This window comes from Typopeltis vanoorti, chromosome 2, assembly GCF_054136105.1.
Source record: "Typopeltis vanoorti isolate ZY-2024b chromosome 2, IOZ_Tvanoo_1.0, whole genome shotgun sequence".
In the NCBI taxonomy this organism is placed as follows: Eukaryota; Metazoa; Arthropoda; class Arachnida; order Uropygi; family Thelyphonidae; genus Typopeltis; species Typopeltis vanoorti.
Genome location: NC_143550.1, coordinates 84,172,167 through 84,190,300, shown reverse-complemented (window position 1 = coordinate 84,190,300; position 18,134 = coordinate 84,172,167). Strand labels below are relative to the sequence as shown.

The 18,134-nt window shown below is 37.8% G+C and overlaps 1 protein-coding gene across 1 annotated transcript in view; it reads left to right on the top strand.

Moving 5' to 3' along the window:
* Positions 1-18,134, top strand: part of LOC150109219 (uncharacterized) — a 672,102-nt gene that overhangs the window by 544,070 nt on the left and 109,898 nt on the right. The window contains exon 32 of the mRNA XM_090401856.1: positions 17,211-17,394. Within this exon, the coding sequence (XP_090257982.1) occupies positions 17,211-17,394 (184 nt within the window). The remainder of the gene's footprint in view (positions 1-17,210; positions 17,395-18,134) is intronic.

The window sequence follows — 18,134 nt, the reverse complement described above, 5'->3', positions numbered from 1 at the left end:
TCCCTCCATGAAACTTCCCCAACTTGATATCTAAGACTATTATAATCACCTGCCTTATAATTCCACATACATTCCCGTCTCTTTGATACTCCTGCATGTCTTCCAAGTCAAAACCACATGGTCACTCTCTCCAACTGGTGGGAGAGATGTCATCTCAGTTATTATCAACTCTTCTGATGCTATGACCAAATCCAAAACTCTTGAACCTCTTGTTCTCTCTATTGCATGTTGCCTAAGACATTTGTCCCTCAAGATTCTAGAAATTCCATTCCCTTATTGCTATGCATCTTCCTCTCCCCACCAATTTATACTGCTGTAGTTAAAATCTCCCATAACAATCATGCCCCCACCCTCTGTGCTGCTTGGTTTGTAGCAACACCCCACTAAATATCCTTTCTTGGGTACTTCTACCTCACACCATATGCTTTCAAAACCATTAGTGTCACTGCCTTCCAAAGCCTCCACTCTTAGAGGACATAAGTCATCACTTATCATAAGCAGTACTCCACCACATTTTCCTTTTCTATCTTGCCAAAAAATGCTGTATTCTGCTACTTCAATTCCTGTTATTATATTATCTTCTGTCGACCACGTCTCAGAGATCCCAGTAATCTTTGGCCAGGTGGATGCTGTCAGCGCCACCAATTCATCTCCTTTATTTCGGATACTCCTGACATTACTATAAAACATAAAAATGTCACTACTTCTATACCTATTGTTATCCCCTCTAGACCCCACTGGACTTAGTGTTACCTGATGTGCCCCTCCCCCCAAGCACCCATTCCCACAAGAGGTCACCCCTGCTACCATCCATCCTGGGAATTCTAGTTTCTCTGCATTGAGACACTGACTCGTTTGGCTTATATAAATTAGCAAAACATTTAGTGCTCACACAGTATACTGGCAACACACCTTCACACATATAAAACTCAACCTACTTTAAAGCCAGTATAGAAAACCTCTCACACCAATACACTGACATAGCTGTCAGTATATTGGAGTGAGAGGATAAAAATTAATTTGGCAAGGAAAATTCTACAAACAGATAGAGGGGACAGCTATAGGTTTTCCACTCTCTCCACCCCTGGCCAACTTCTTTTTTGGAGACTTTGAAACTCTGCCCCACATAAATCCACTGTTTGCCATTTGGCCACATAGCCTGCATACACTCCACAATTTCTCACTACACTTAAACAGTCAACAAACAAGGATCCTGTTTATCTTGGAAAAAGGAAAACAACAACAACAGTCTCCCTTTCCTATATACTCAGATTACACACCAGCCTGATGGATCCCTAGTTTCTCTGTTTACAGAAAACCTACACATACAGGTAGATACAGTCGCCATCAGTCATAATCCCCCACATCCCAACAATATGCAATTATAAAAAGCCTGTATAACAGGCCAAAATTAATCAGTTCAGATAACCCTGCCCTAACTACTGATCTTAACCATATCCTTAACACCTTCTTAGCCAGTGGCTACAACCCCCAGAAAATATTAAAATCAGTTAACTGCAACCCCCCCCCACCCTTTTCATAGCAGAGATTGCTCTAAATCTACCACCATTCTGAAAGTCTAACAAAAGATAAAGGAGTACATCCGAAAGACTAACAAAACTCCTAAGAAAATATGACTTCACAACTAGTTACAAACAATAAGAAATTGGATTCTCTTATCCACTCCACCAAAGACAAGCCACTTCCCTCAGACCTACCTGGAGTATACCAGGTCCCTTGCAGTTGCAAAATGTCCTACTATGGACAAACAGGCAGGACAGCCAAGATCAGGATATATTCGAACAAGAACTGCATTTGGTTCCATCAATCCAGCCACTCAGAACTTGCAAACCATGCATTGGACACCCACTACAGATTATGCTGGAAGAAGGCTACTTTATTACACCGCAGCAAGTACAGTATGAAAGATTATTCCTTGAATCAGCCTCAGCTCTGAAAAACTTCCCGAACTTCAACAAATTTGGGTGCATGAGACTGTCCCAAGTTTGCCAAGCTTACATTCTAAGATCGTCAGTCCAGCAGCCAAGATAACCCAGTTTAGCTCTCTAGATTGCACCTTTTAGGAGTTGAGGACTGACCTCATTTGCTTAGTGTTAGTGCCTGCATGCAAATATCATTGTTTTGTGATCTCTGAAGATGACAGTGTAACACATGCCGAAATAGAGGTAGTTATTAATTAAAGTTTTTATAATTAATAATTTAGTTTATGTTGTCATTTCCTAAAAAATTAGAAGTATGTAAAAGTTTGTTATAGTAGTTTGTTCATATAGGATTTATTTAATTTAAATAAACTGAAAGAAATTTGGTCTTCATATTCATATAGAAGTAGGTCTAGGAAAGGTCTGTTTTGTGAGTCATGAACTTTGTTGCTGTATTACTTATGATTCTCAGTTTGAAAAATGACTTGAAATCCCTGATATGGTTGTAATTGTTTTTTTATTGAAATCTCTTTGGATGATTCCTTATTCTTTGATTTAAGATGTAAGAAAATCTCATTTAATCAATGTTGCTACTATATGGATAAGAGCAGAATCTGTGCTGTGAATTCAAAGCAGTGAAAATTCTGAAACAAGACTAAAATTCCTTATTTTCGTTCATAAAGGATAGAAACTGTTAAATTTTGTAGTTCAAAGGGACAATAGAAAGCAAGTGATTTTTTTGTTGTTGTTGTAAACTATGAATTTTTCTTACTTAAGTCTGGTCCAATCTGTTTGAACATATTTTTCTTGTCTAATATTAATGGAAAGAATTATGTGTGCATTATTGGTCCATTCTCGTAGACAGGCTTATACGTTGGTTATGCATTATTAAAACACTTAAGGAATAGAACAACGTAGTTAAGGATATAAATTAAATTAAACTTTAATAAATATTTTCCGATATTTCGGCAACGTCACATTGCCATTTTCTAAAGGAACTCACAAAAAAGTTATGTGCACGTAGGCACTACAACACAGAAACTGGGAATGAAGAGATGAAACTATTGTTCTCCTAACAGTCCTGATGGTGCCCTCTAGCGGGCTAAGTAGGTGTTCTTGGCTTGGGCTGAAGGTCTGCAGATGTAGGCCTCCCAAATTTGTGGCAGTCGCATACAACCAAATTTGTTGAGGTTTGGAGAATTTCTTAGGGCTGAGGCTGATTCCATAAAGAGTCTATATGGAATCAGACAGCCATGGGTTCACCACTCTCCCCACCCTTGGCCAATTTCTTTATGGAGACCTTTGAAGAAAAAGCCTTAGCCTCTGCCCCACAAAAACCAATCATATGGCTTCGCTACGTTGATGATGTGTTCGCTATTTGGCCACATGGCTCTGAAACACTTCTCTCCTTCTTAACGCACTTAAACAACCAACACCCCAGAATCAGATTCACTCTGGAAAAAGAGGAAAACAACAGCCTCCCTTTCCTAGACACACTAGTCACTCGCCAGCCTAATGGATCCTTGGTTTTCTCAGTTTACAGAAAACCCACCCATACAGGCAGATACATTCACCAACAATCCCCCCCCCCCTCACAACAATATGGATTAGTGAAAACACTATACAACAGGGCTAAACTAATCTGTTCAAACGACTTGGCCCTAAACACTGAACTAAATCACATCCTCATGGCTACCCCCCCAAAAAAATCCAAAAAATATTAGAACCTACAAACCACAGATCCCCCCCCCCCCCAACAAGGATTACTCTAAATCCATCACCATTCCCTACATCCGAGGCACCTCAGAAAAGATTACCAAAATCTTAAAAAAAACATGACCTGACCTCCTGTTACAAACCTTACAGAAAATTGGCATCCCTTATCCGCTCCACTAAAGATCAACCACTTCCCCTAGACCTACCTGGTGTTTACCAGGTCCCTTGCAGTTGTAAACTGTCTTACTTTGGCCAAACAGGCAGGACAGCAAATATCAGAATTTTGGAACACAAGGACTACATCCGTTTTCACAAATACAGTCATTCTGGGCTTGCGGACCATGCTCTGGATACACGCCACAGAATACGGTGGAAGAAAGCTACAGTGATACACCATAGCAAATACAAATTTGAAAGACTCTTTATGGAATCAACCTCAGCCCTAAGAAATTCTCCAAACCTCAACAAATTTGGTTGTATGCGACTGCCCCAAATTTGGGAGGCCTACATCTTCAGACCTTCAGCCCAACGGCCAAGAACACCTACTTAGCCCGCTAGAGGGCACCATCAGGACTGTTAGGAGAACAATAGCTTCATCTCTTCATTCCCAGTTTCTGTGTTGTATAGTGCCTACGTGCACGTAACGTTTTTGTAAGTTCCTTTAGAAAATGGCAATGTGATGTTGCCAAAATATCGTCAAATATTTATTAAAGTTTAATTTAATTTATATTCTTAACTACGTTGTTCTATTCCTTAAGTGTTTTAATAATAAATTATTGGTCCAAATATTAATTGTATAGTGACATTTGTGTAGTTATGTTCTAATAATTTTCTGCTATATATATGTGTATATGTTTTTGCAAATTAAAGACATAATTGACTCCTCACTATAGCAAACACGTAGGGATCTAGAAGAGTTTTATAGCAGATCATTTGCTGTGATGAATGCTTTTAGCATAGTACTTATGGGGTTTGGTCAGAACTTTCAGTTGCTTGTTGTGGTGAGAGATTTTATTATAGTGGTGTTTGTTGCAGGGAAAGGTAACTTGTATTTGTTTCATTGCTCATATTTTTGAAGACTGTTTCTTAATAGCTAAAAGGGTTAATCAAGTAAATAATGAGTTGTGTGTGTATATATACACACACACACAATCTTCCAGTAATTGTCTGGACACTTTAGCAATTTACAATTGATACCAGCAGGTGAACCCTAATATTGGGTATGTCCACCTTTGACTTAGATCATCTCCTGCTACCTTTGAGGGAGGCTTTCCACCAATGTGCAGTAGACATCAAGTGGAATTTGTCTTCATTCCTGTATCAAAGCAGCACCGAGTTCAGTAAGAGACAAAGGATTTGCTGCTCTGGACCTCAATCGCCACCCCAATTCATCCCACAGATATTCAGTGGGGTTGAGGTCAGGACTCTTCACAGGCCAGGGCAGTCGTTTAACACCCTTCTCTTCATACCATTCCATTACAGCTGCAGCTTTGTGGCATTGTCATCTTGATAGTAACACTAGTCCATTCCATAAAAACTCCACAGTGTAGGTAGCACCTGATTATCCAGAATATCAAAGTACTGAGTTGCCTTAATGGAACCACCTGCAGCGACCAGTGGTCCACTGCAAACCAGCTGAATGCACCTAACACTATTACCCCTCTGCCACCAAACTTCACTCTGGATTCAACACACTTCTGTAACAAACATTCACCAGGCTGCCTCCACATCTGCACCCTGCCATCAGACTAGAAACAGGTGAACCTTCATTCATCATTTCAGAGCGCCGTTTTCCACTCGTCAGTTGTCCAGTTCACATGCCTTTTGCACCAAGCCAGATGCCAGCTTGTTCATTGCTGTCATGTTCGGCTTGTGTGTGGTGCTGCTCTTCTGTAGAAACCCAGTAAATGGAGTTTTTTTTTTTTTTTCCCCGTACGATATTAGTGCTCACCACTGTGTTATTGGCAATCTGGAACTTGTTAATTATTATTATTACGGGCAACTCCAGGGAGTCATTAGACTCATCGAGGGAGGCCCCAAATCATATTCATCACAACTATTCGACATTCATACAGTATCTATCATACCTCGCCTTAAACTCATTCACTGTTACAGCATCCACCACAGACTCTGGGAGTGCATTCCACTCATTCACCACTCTAAAAGTAAGGAACCCAGCTCTAACACCTTTACTAACCACAGTTTTGCCCATTTTCCATGGATGTCCCCTAGTCCTCCTACAACCAGCCCTGTTCTCAGAAATATCTTCTGAATTAATTTTATAGAAACCCTTCAGTAATTTAAATGTCTCAATCATATCTCCCCTCCTCCGCCTATCAACCAATTTTTGCAACACGCAAATCCTCAACCTGTTCTCATAAGATTCATTCCACAGACCTGCTATCATCTTAGTCACTCGCCTCTGGATCCTCTCCACCTCCTCCCCCATCAAGAAGAAACCTATGTGACCAAATCTGGGCACAGTAGTCAAGATGGGGTCTTATCAAAGCTCGATACAGAGGTACAATAACCTGCTTGTCTCTGCTCGTCAAAGTATTTATCAACAACCAAGTGATTTGATGAGCTGATTTGGCCACTTTTGCAATGTGCCCCCTAAACTTCAACTCCTTATCCACCAACACTCCTAAATCTCGTGCCTCATCAATTTCCTGGAGTACAGTTCCACCAATGTAGTAAACTGCTGCTAATCTTTTCACCCCAAAATGTATAACCTTACATTTTGCCACATTAAATTGACATCCATTCTCCTTAGCCCAGACCTCCAATCTATCCAAATCATCTTGCAAAATTTTTACGTCATCTGCATTCACTATTGCCCTACCCAACTTTGCATCATCTGCAAACAAATGAACTGTTCCTCTCAGATCCTTTCCTATATCATTAATGAACAAATTAAACAGCAGTGGTCCAAGAACAGATCCTTGTGGCACACCACTAGTCACAAGCCGTCTTTTAGACTCCACTCCTGAATAAACCACTCTCTGGTATCTCTCCGTCAACCACCCTCCTATCCATCTCACCAACCCTATATCCATCCCCATATGCTGCAATTTACTGATTAGAATTCCATGTGGTATCCTGTCAAAGGCCTTAGCAAGGTCCAGTAGAATCACTGTAAACCCATTACCCTTATCCATTTCAGCCGTCACAAGGGTAGGTCATGCCTCAGTAACTTGCTCACGTAACTGAGGCATGACCTACCCTTCACAAAACCATGCTGTCCCCAATACAGTATCCCATTTTCTGCTATCCAATCTTGTATTTTCCTCTTGACTATTTTCTCCAAGACCTTAATTAATGATTCCTGTTTATGCTGATTGGCCAGTAATTTTCAACAGCAGCCTTGGTGTTGAAAATTACCTTTATGCAGCGGAACTATTTTCCCCTCTTTCCAACCCCTTGGGACTGACCCAAACCCGAGACTCAAATTAAACAAAATGGTCAAGGGCACTGACAGTTCTTTAGCCGCTTCACGTACGACACGAGCTGGTATACCATCCAATCCCACAGATGTATTGACATTGAGGTTCTGTAATATAGTTACCTCTACTTCATTCATCACAATTCCAGTATAAGCTGTTGGTTCTTCCATTCCTGCAAAGTCACCCTGGATGATATACTCTTGCAAAGTGCTTGCTGAGTAATTCCACTATATCGACTGATTCGGTTACCTCCCTACCCTCAGCATTTTTTAAGATCATTCTGCCATGAGCATTTTTCCTTTTACTTGCAAATATTAAAAAAACTGTTTGGGATTCTCTTTAGCCTGCATGGCCAATTTTCTTTCGTAATCCGCTTTTGCTTTTCTTACCATTCTGGCCTGAGCTTTATACTGTTCCTGTGTTTGCTGGTCACCTTTCTCCATAAATTCCCTCCACAATTGTTTCTTTTTTTGCAGCTCAAGCTTAATAGTGTTATTCATCCATTTAACCCCTACTTGATTTATTATCCAGACTCTTGGTATACAGTCAACCATTGCCTCCTGCAAACACTTCTTAACCACCTCCCATGCACTATCAACATCCAGCCCTTGCAGTTTTACATGCCATGGCACTGAGCCAAGCACACACCTAAGCTTGTCATACTTACCAGCCCGGTAATTCCACATGTACCCTGTCTTAATTGTAAATTCCACTCCTTTAGCCACTTCCCAAGTCATGACCTTATGGTCACTCTCACCAATTGGTGGCAACATGGTCATGTTCATTACAGCCACATTCTCAGTTGCAATTACTAGGCCAAGCACTCTCTGCCCCCCCCCCTGGTATTTTCCACTACATGCTGCCGCAGATAGTTGTCCCTTAATAACCACATAAAATCCAATTCCTTCCTGCCATGTGCCCTCTCCTCTTTCCAGTCAATGTTACCATAATTGAAATCACCCATAATAATTACCCTCCTTCCACTCGTTTCTTCTATTTGCCTATGCATACTATCCCCACCATCTATTCCATCACCTGGTCTATAGCAGCACCCAATTGTATATTTTGTTTTGCTAGATTCTGTCTCACACCAAACAGCCTCAAATGTGCTCTTTTCTCTATCCTGCAGTTCACCTTCTATACTCCTTGGCTGCAACTCATCAGCTATCATCAATAACACTCTTCCCCCACCTTTTTATTCACCCTGTCACTCCTGAACACACTATACCCGTCGCATTCAATCCCACTAGCTTTATCTTCTTCTGTCAGCCATGTTTCACTAATACCAACAACCTGTGGCCTGGAAGTGCCAACCAAGGCCAAAAACTCCTCTTCCTTCTTGTTCCTAATACTCCTGGCATTAGTGTACATGAATTGCAGAAGTCCATTTGTCCCATCCCTACTTTGATGCCTTATACTAACTATCCCATTCTGATTTGTTGTCCTTCGTACTTGCTCGGGCATAATATACTCATTCATACACTCAACTGCCTCCCTAAAGTCTGCATATCACCCCCCCCACACACACTCTTAATAAATCTAGTTTCCCTGAATCTGTACATCCACATCATTCATCAACACTTTTTCAAGCCTCCATACACCAACTCCATTCAAATGTAACCCATCCATCTTATATAAGTCCTTTCGCCCATCAAACTCATTCCACATATCCACAAGTGTGGAATGTGAGGAAATTCCACACCACTCTCCATGCATATCCCACGCATAAAGTCATTGGCAATTATGGCCCTCCTTCTAAACACTTCACTGTCATACCACGGTAAAATACTCACCATCCTAACTCTCTCACTCTTCTCTTTTGCTACCTCAAGTAATTCCCTCACATCCTCTATCATTTCCATTTTGTCCTCTTTCAAATCATTTGTTCCTGCCACGATTATCATCTCTTTCACCCTCTGTTTTTGCACTCGAATAGATTCGCTGACATCCTTTATGTTCGCACCCGGCTGGTACGACTTCGTCAAGCTCTCAACTATCACAGCTGTTAATAGCAAATCCCCATGCTCCTTCATTTTATTGACATTTATGAACATTCTATTATTTGTCGTCACAGACTTTTGCCGGTTATTAGTCGGTACGTTCAGCACACATTTTTCCATACGTTCCAGTTGCCTTTTTGCTCTGTGTATTGCACCGTTCAAATGTGCAGTTTCACTACTCGCATTTATCTCATCATTTTCATTATCAATCAAATCATCCATTCGTTCTGTATTTCTACCTTCATTTACACTTTCAACGACGCTCTCACAACTATCTGGCACTACCACGTAATTCTCTATCACACCACTATTTTCTACATTCTGACTATCGTTAACGATATCTCTCTCGCCACCCGAAACACGCTTGAGATCCTCATTCTCCTTACACTTTCTGCACATATTAACTCCACTATCACCCTCTAACCAGACTCCCACCGCTCTTCGCAAAGCATACATCTCACAGACAGCACATTGCATAAATTCATTTACATCAAAACTCTTAAACAAACATGGTGACCTGGCCACCATTTTTTTCTTTATCGGTGCCATATGTACGCTATCTTATTTTAAAAATAATAATTAAAATAACAGAAAACACACAAAAAGCAAACAATACTACTTAAAATTCTAGTAAAATGGCCAATGTTAACACAAAATACTACTAATCTTTTCAGGAGCTCTCGACAAGCCCAAGAGAGTGAGATTGAAAGTGAGATTTTTATATAGAGGATATTATCCTAATATTAATCCTACTGGCTGCACCGTTGTTTAAATATAGGATTTTTATTTATTTAATCCTGTATATAGAGATGATCTCTGTTCAACAATTATTTTTTTCTGAGTGTTTTTATTTATTGCACAAGGGTTCACTCCGATTGGCGCAATGGCTTTTTTTTTTTTTACTATTTCTTTCAGAATTCAAAAAGTCACTGACTCAAGACCAAAATACAAAATAAACACATTTAATAAAACAAAAACAATATATATATACAATTCAAACAATATTACATAACTAACTACAAATTTAATTGGATCCAAGTCCTTTTTATAAAATAAACTTACACTTAAGACTAGACTAAACACTTTGTTTGCATAATCACAAAATGTTCATAGCCAGTTTCTTTCTCTGTCAAGACCCTTTTCCGAAGATATATGACTTTATTCTTCATTTTCACAGGATCCTTTCTCATCACTCATGTAGCACACGATAATTCTTCCTAACTCAATTCTGTCTCTTTTTAGTAGAAATAATAGTTAGATGCAGCGTCCTTAAGACAGATGAAACTTCCTAATCGGAGTTTTCTCGAACACTTCTTTAGAACGTAAATAGCAACTTCTTTTATTCACTAATGAATAAAAGAAGAAATTCACTTATTTCTCTGTCCTTTACTTACATAAATAAATCAAGAGATGAATACCTATGCTTTGAAGTCCTGTAGTGTGACTCTCAAGTCATGCCATATGAACCTTTTGATATACAGGTTTATGCGTTTTCACTATAACATGATTTTAAAAAGTTAATTTAAAAAATTGCAACCGGTAGCAATTTTGCAGTCACCCTGTGTGTGGTCACATGACTTTTTTCGTGCATCGCTTTGACAAGGGCATCGTGCTGTATGTCAGTCTCACAGAAGGTGTAGAACTAATAAGCTTCATTGTTGGAGTCTTCTACAATGCAAACATTATGGAAAAAAGAGGTAATTGTGATCAAAACACTTCCAAGACTAAAAAACAGAGAAAAGCTATAACACTGGAGGAAAAATTAGAAGTTATAAAGAGGTATGAATGTAATGAGCACATAGCCGACATAGTCAGAGCTACAAGAATTTCAGAATCGACTTTAAGAACAATAAGAAATCAAGCAGAGAAAATAAAAAGTTGTAAAAGTGCTACAAGAATGTCGACAACTAAGATAACACAGATAACAGGAGAAATTGAAAAGGATGTTGGCCCAATGGATTCAACATGAAAATCTGCGTGCTGTTCCGTTATCCACTTGATTATCGAGGCTAAAACAAAAACGTGCTGTTCCATTATTCACTTGATTATCCAGGCTAAAGCAAAAAGTTTGTTTGATTTTGAATGCTATAGAACCTGATCCTAAAGTGCAGTCTTTTGCTGCAAGTGCTGGGTGGTTTGAATGTTTCAAGGTGAAACATGGATTTCATAATCTCAAGCTGACTGGCTAGGCTACAGGAGCTGATGTTACTGCTGAGAACTTTCCAGCAAAATTTCTAAGTGTAATTCAGGAACATGGCTGTTTGCCTCAGCAAGTGTTCAATCTCGAAAACGAGGTTGTTCTGGAAGCGTATGCCTAGTAGAACATTTCTATCAGTGCAAGAAAAGAGGGCCCCGGGTTTTAAAGCTTCCAAGGACCATCTCCCTTTGCTGTTAGGAGGCAATGCATTTGGAGATCATAAAACTAAACCACTGATGGTTTATCACTCCGAAAACCCACACGCACTCAAGGGCTACTCAAAGGAGGATTTGCCTGTTGTATGGCAGTCAAATAAAAAAAGCATGGATTACCAGAGCTGTGTTTGAGTCCTACTTTTGCAATGAACTGCATCATGAATTGAAGGCTTATTGTGACAGGATAAATGTACCCTTCAAAATTCTTCTCCTTCTGGAACGTACCAGGACATCCTCCAAGCATCACTGAAATTGATGAGAATATCAAAGTTATTTTTCTGCCACCAAACACAACATCCCTCATTCAACCTATGGATCAGCGTGTTATTGCAACTTTCAAGAGTTATTATCTCTGCAAAACATTTTCACAGCTATTTCAAGCTACATATGCTGACGGTGAAAATAAAATTTCAGTGAAAGAATTTTGGAAGAAATATGATATAAAAATGCGAATTGACAACATTGGAGAAGCATGGACAGAAGTTAAGTAGTTCTGCATGAAGAGAGTTTGGAAGAAAATTTGGTCTGGAGTTTCTGATTCTAATGATTTTGATCCTGAAAGTGAGCTTGCCGACTCAAAACATGGCATAGTTGAAATGGCAAAATCTGTTGGATTTGAGGATGTAGATGAGGCAAATGTGGATGGACTGCTCAAGTCCCACTCATCAGAGCTCACTAATGAAGATCTTCTGGAAATGGGAAACAACTTGAATGATGAAAGTCAGGAGCCCATCAAACAGCTTTCAAAAAAACAAATGACTGAATTTTTTAAGCACATTGACACTGCCATCATAATAATTGAAGAAAATGATCCTAATGAGACTAGAAGTCTCAAAGTTGCAATAGAAATTCAGAATTCTTTGACTTGCTACAAAGAACTTTATAGAGAGAGAGGAAGAATGCTGCCCATCAGTCGAGTCTCGACTGTTTCATTAAAAAAAAGTTAAAGATCATCAGCCTATCATCCCAGGGACTTCAAGAGAGCGATGATCCAGACTCACCGGACCCAATCTATTCATTATCCGATTGAAGACTGTCAGAAGTATGAAGTGTTTAGGTGTTTATGACATTGTATTAATTAAATTCATTCATCCAGCCATTCATTCATTAAAATTTCTTTAGCTCACAGGTGTAAAGTTTTCATTTTTTGCGATTTTGTATTATGCGATTATTTCATACAACCAATTAATCGCGTAAAGCGAGGGACACGTGTATATAACATAAAATCTCTTGATGTCTTCCATGAAGCTATTTACAGTTGAATCCTAGCTGCATCGCTCAAGTGTATTTTAACTTAAATAAGGAATTTATTAAATATATCACCTCTTCAAAGATATGTTGAATATAGAAAAAAGTGACAATATTTCCTACTTGTTATATGGCTTCTGCTCATGAACAGAATCCCCCATAGCATATTAGTATGGTTAGGTGGGATAAGTATTAGATAATCTGTAAACCTCCAGAGCTGACACAACATATTTTATTCAAGTTGCTTCAGATTGCCAATAAGCAGGCTGGGGCAGTGATATCAGATGATGAAAATCACCTTCACAAATATCCATATACTTCAGTGGGATTTGAACCCACAACCTGTGGGATTCAAATCTTTGCACACCAACCATGTTTGCTGTTATTAATATAATTAATTAAATATTGCTTTATTTTGGGGAATAGTTAGTTTCAAACTACTCATCAAAACATTTTTGACTTTCATGCAGCTGGTATCTAGATCACTATGCTTTCATTACAAAACTTTTGGATTTCAAAAATTTGCCAGGCCAGTCTGATTTAAATATGATTTTATTACTCAGATATCTTTAAAAGCTGGTTGCAGTATTGTTTGATAGACAGTCTCTATTTGTAAAAAAATTTAAGAACTGTGCCTTTTATTTATTTATTGTTTAAATATGAAACCATATTTGAATGAAAGGTTGCATTGTTTTTATTATAGCCGGCCTTCCACCAGAGACATAAGTGCATCTGGGATAACAGCAGCAGCATGAACTTCATGAATCATCTGAATTTCTACTACCTAACTTGTAGCATAAGTAATACTGCTACCAAATGTGCTCAAAATCAGTTTTTTTTTTTTTTTTTTTTTTTTTTTTTTTTTTTTTTTTTTTTTTAGTAAAGAGAAAACTGGAACACTTGACGAAAACCAACCTTAGAACCCAAAACTGAACCAGGTGCTGTGTGGGGAATGAACAGCAGGGGAACTATATACTCAATAATCACCACTGTAATCAAATCAGCATCTGCAATAAAATATTCATTGCCCCGTGTATAGGTTGGTCTGTGTATAAATATATTACCCTTATCTACTCTATTCTTTATATAAGCTCCAAAACCTTAAATATTAAAAATGTCTTTTCTAGAAATACTGACATGTCTATAGTTTAATGCCTTCGTTTTACTCATCCTTATGCTATGGTTATCAGTTCTTTAGTTCATTCACATAATGAACACATTTTGAATTCAATTGACATGACATATGACAAATTCTAGATATGTTTCTTTCACTTCCAGTTCCTCGATACTCCTTATGCATCTAGAAATAAAATCAATTTCATCAGAATGAAGTATTCTGATAAAATGAATTTCTACTACCTAACATCCTTTCTAATATCCTATCCACATCAAGTATCCATCAAGATCATTTATCCACAATTTTTCTTGAGGCGGAGTTCTAGTCTCATCTCGTATTCTAATTTCATCTTCCTTATTATACTTATCACTTTCTTAGCAGGAGCCTTATACTTCTCAAGTCTTTATAGTTTTCCTTTAACTTCTTATTCAGCTACAATTCCAGTTTGATTTTTCTGGTCACCCATTTCACTCCAGTTAGTTATCTTTCCCACTTGTGGTTTATAATTTGCCACTATTGTGAATAGATATTTTTTAACTGGCTCCTGTGCCTATGGATCTCTCTTGTGATATTTCCTCAAACTGATTCCTATATCTGTCATAATCTGCCTATAGTCCATAATTCTACATAATGTCATTCCTCCTGTTACCTGTCTTCTTGTTCCGAAAGTCACAAGGACTGTGTGATTACTCTCGCCAACTCTGCAAAAACATGCATCTCAGTCACAGTCAAGTTATCTGACACTGTGGCCAAATTCACAGCTCTTCATTCTTGTGGTCCCTTCACCACATTCTGCTAGGGATAATAGGGATAATTGTCCCTTATGAATTCCAGAAATTAAGTTCTTGTATTATCACGTGTTAATACAAGAATTGCCTACCCTGTCTTATCTACAACGTCATAGTTGAAATCTCCCATAATTTATTATTATTATTACCTGACACCTCCAAGAACTCATCTAGGGAGGGTATGCTAATCTACAACTCTTGATCTCCACTACCTATTATTATCCACCAACTGCATAGAGCTCCATTTCCATCTGCACCCAAAATGCCATGTATCACCACCACAACCACTAATATTTTTTGTCTGTAAATTGTGTGTGTTCTCATTGCTGTATGCATCTGTACACAGGATGATAAACCCAAGTTTTTGGAAGAAAAAAAACGTGCTACCTCCATATGAATTCGGCTAACTCACCTTCAATTGAAAATTCATATAATGATTCCTCTTGTCAAAACAAGAATTGAACTTAGGTCTTTTCCAATCAAAAGGCAAAACATCATCCTTCCAATTTCACAATAGAGGTGCTTAATTTCTAATTTGATTTGCTTAAACATTTCCCACCTGTTACTCTCTGTGTTTCTCTTCCTATTGAATTATCCCACTAAAGATCCTCTCCTGCCTACTATATCAAAGCCATCAATTTCTCTTCTAGTGTCTACCCTGAGAGGACATCACTTGTTTGCTAACATAAGTAACACTTCCAGCCCATTTTTCCCCTCTGGTTTCTTAAAATATATACACACTTCTACACTGTGTTATCCAGAATGTAATCCTTGAATGGTGACAGTGAGCCAGATTTCGTGCATAACATGGCTACTATTTTAGCAAGGTGTGATGAATAAGATAATAACACAACTTACAAAAATAAATAAGTCACAACTGTCAGTAAAGTACTGCATGTTCACAACTATCTTACATATGAAATTCAGCATAAACATATATATAAAGGTTGGTCGATTGGTAGAGCCTCTGCTACTAATGGCTCACGCAAAAAGTTAAGCAAGTTTGAACGCGGTTAGTAGTTGGACATTTCTGCAAGATATTACAGCTCTCTTTGTCCATGAACTACATTCCGGTTACTTTTTGTGGCAAAATAAATTTTACCTACAAAAAGAAGGTATGACCATGGGCTCACCACTATCACCCCCTAATTGCTAATTTTTATATGGAAGCTTTTGAGCAATATGCTCTTGATTCCTTTACTCTAAAACCTACAGTTTGGCTTAGATATGTTGGCGATGTTTTAATTATCTGGCCACATGGTCGCCAAACGTTAAACACATTCCTTAGCCACCTGAACGAGCAACATGAGCTCATACAATTTACTATTGAAATTGAAAATCAGAACTCACTCCCATTCCTGAATACACTAGTCACACATCTTTCCTCAGGCAGTCTATCCTTTATTAAAAGGATAGACTGCCTGAGGGAAGAATTAAAAATTATTAGCAATGCATTTATAAATAATGGATATAGCAAAAATACTATTAATAAAATTCTTCATAAAACTTCATCAAAAAGTAATACAGATTACAGTAAAACCATAACACTAAAGGGTTATCAGAAAAAATTAATAGAATCCTACATCATTATAATCTTAATGCCACTTTTAAACCACCTTTAAAATTTAAAAAAAACATATTCAATACCTCTAAGGATCCTCTTCCCCCATTGGCACACCCTGAAGTTTATTGCATCTATTGCACCCGTAACTTATCTTATATTGAGGAAACTGGACGTACAATCCCTATCTGTAAAAGAAAGAACACAAACAACACATTAAATATAATAATTTTGGTGAAGGAGGCCTCTCAGATCATGCTCTTAAAACCCTACTTCGAATTGATTGAAAAAGTACTTGTTCTTTGCATTATACAAAAACTTGGTATGAACAGAAATTTAAAGAAGCCTGTGAAATTTTGATTAACCACCCTAATCTTAATAATTGGGGCTTAAAAATCCCAAGAATTTGGATGGCACACATTTAGCCCACCCACTTAGTTTCCGGCAAACCCCGACTTTAGGACTAAGCAATTTTTTATTGACCACTATCCATACCAGTTGCAATTTATATGTATACTTATATAAGTAATTTTAATTTCTGTTTATTTATTTATCTATTATTTTCTGTATGAACATGTTACTCTCCAGCTTAATTTAACTTTGTAACCTAATAGATAATAATAGGACTATAGCTTTGATGTAGTGAGGGTTTTTTTTTTTTTTTTCGCACCAGAGGTCAGGCAAATAGTTTTAATGGTTGATCAGTAACTTTAGCATGCCTTGTAGATTGCAGCTTGTTTCTTTGCATATATACGTATACTCCAGAAGACGACGTTTCGACCTTAATTTGAAGGTCGAAACGTCGAGTGTATATTTTGGTTTATATTAAACTAAAATTTTACTCTAACATGGTAGTTGTGTCCATAATTTTCATAATGTATTCTGATCACCGTGAAAGCATGAAATAAAGTATATTTATATATAAATGATAGTGTTGCATATTCCATGTCACTGAGAGAATTTTTTTTTTTCCTTGTATCTCTAGAAAGAAGCATCCCAGCTAGAAAGGAGAAAACAGCAAGAATGGGATCAAAAAGAAGCTCATTATCAAGCACAAATAGGTGTTATGAATGAAAATGTTTCTACTCTTCAAGAGGATTTACATTCTGAACAAAATAGAAGAGAATCTCTAGAGAGGAAAGTAGATGAGCTTAGTGGAGATAAATTAGGTTAGTCCAAGCAAAATAATTTATTATCTAGAATTCTGAAGAAATAAAGCTTCTATTGGATATCTTGTGCCACTCACTTCTGCACAGGTGATATGGAAAGATTTGGAGGAACTCCCAAATTGTTTCTCTTGACAAAAGTCTCCACATCAAACTTCCATCATATTGACCTTCTTCCTCCTGCATATTATAATTAGATATCTGGCTTATACCCAATTTACTCATTGCTTGTAGGAAATGGATGTTTGTCAATCGTTCAACTTTCCCATTAGTGCTAGAGTTCTTCAGCCTTCTGCACTTTCTACCATTCTCTTCATTCTGTATAGTCATCTCATACCATACCAAACATCATTATAGCAAATTCACTCAATATAAAAAATTACTGAAACATACCAACCAAACCACCTTAGACACACTGATATTCTAAAGTAAATTTGCTATGGTGAACAATCCACGATAACAAACTATTCCTGTGGTTCCCATGAGTTTGCTATGTGAGTTGCCTGTATCAATGCTCTTCTTTTATGAACTACCAATCAACTTGGTTCATAGGTTTCCTGATGACAATTCTTTACACTCCTCATTTTTGAAAACAGTCACACTGATTATCAATTCTGCTCATACTGATTTCACTCTTTTTTGCCAATACTTCCACACACACAGTATTCATAATTTTCATTTATAGTTCTGTTACTCTACTTTAAAAGTTAAGAAGTGATGTGCACCTCTTAATTCAGTTCTGC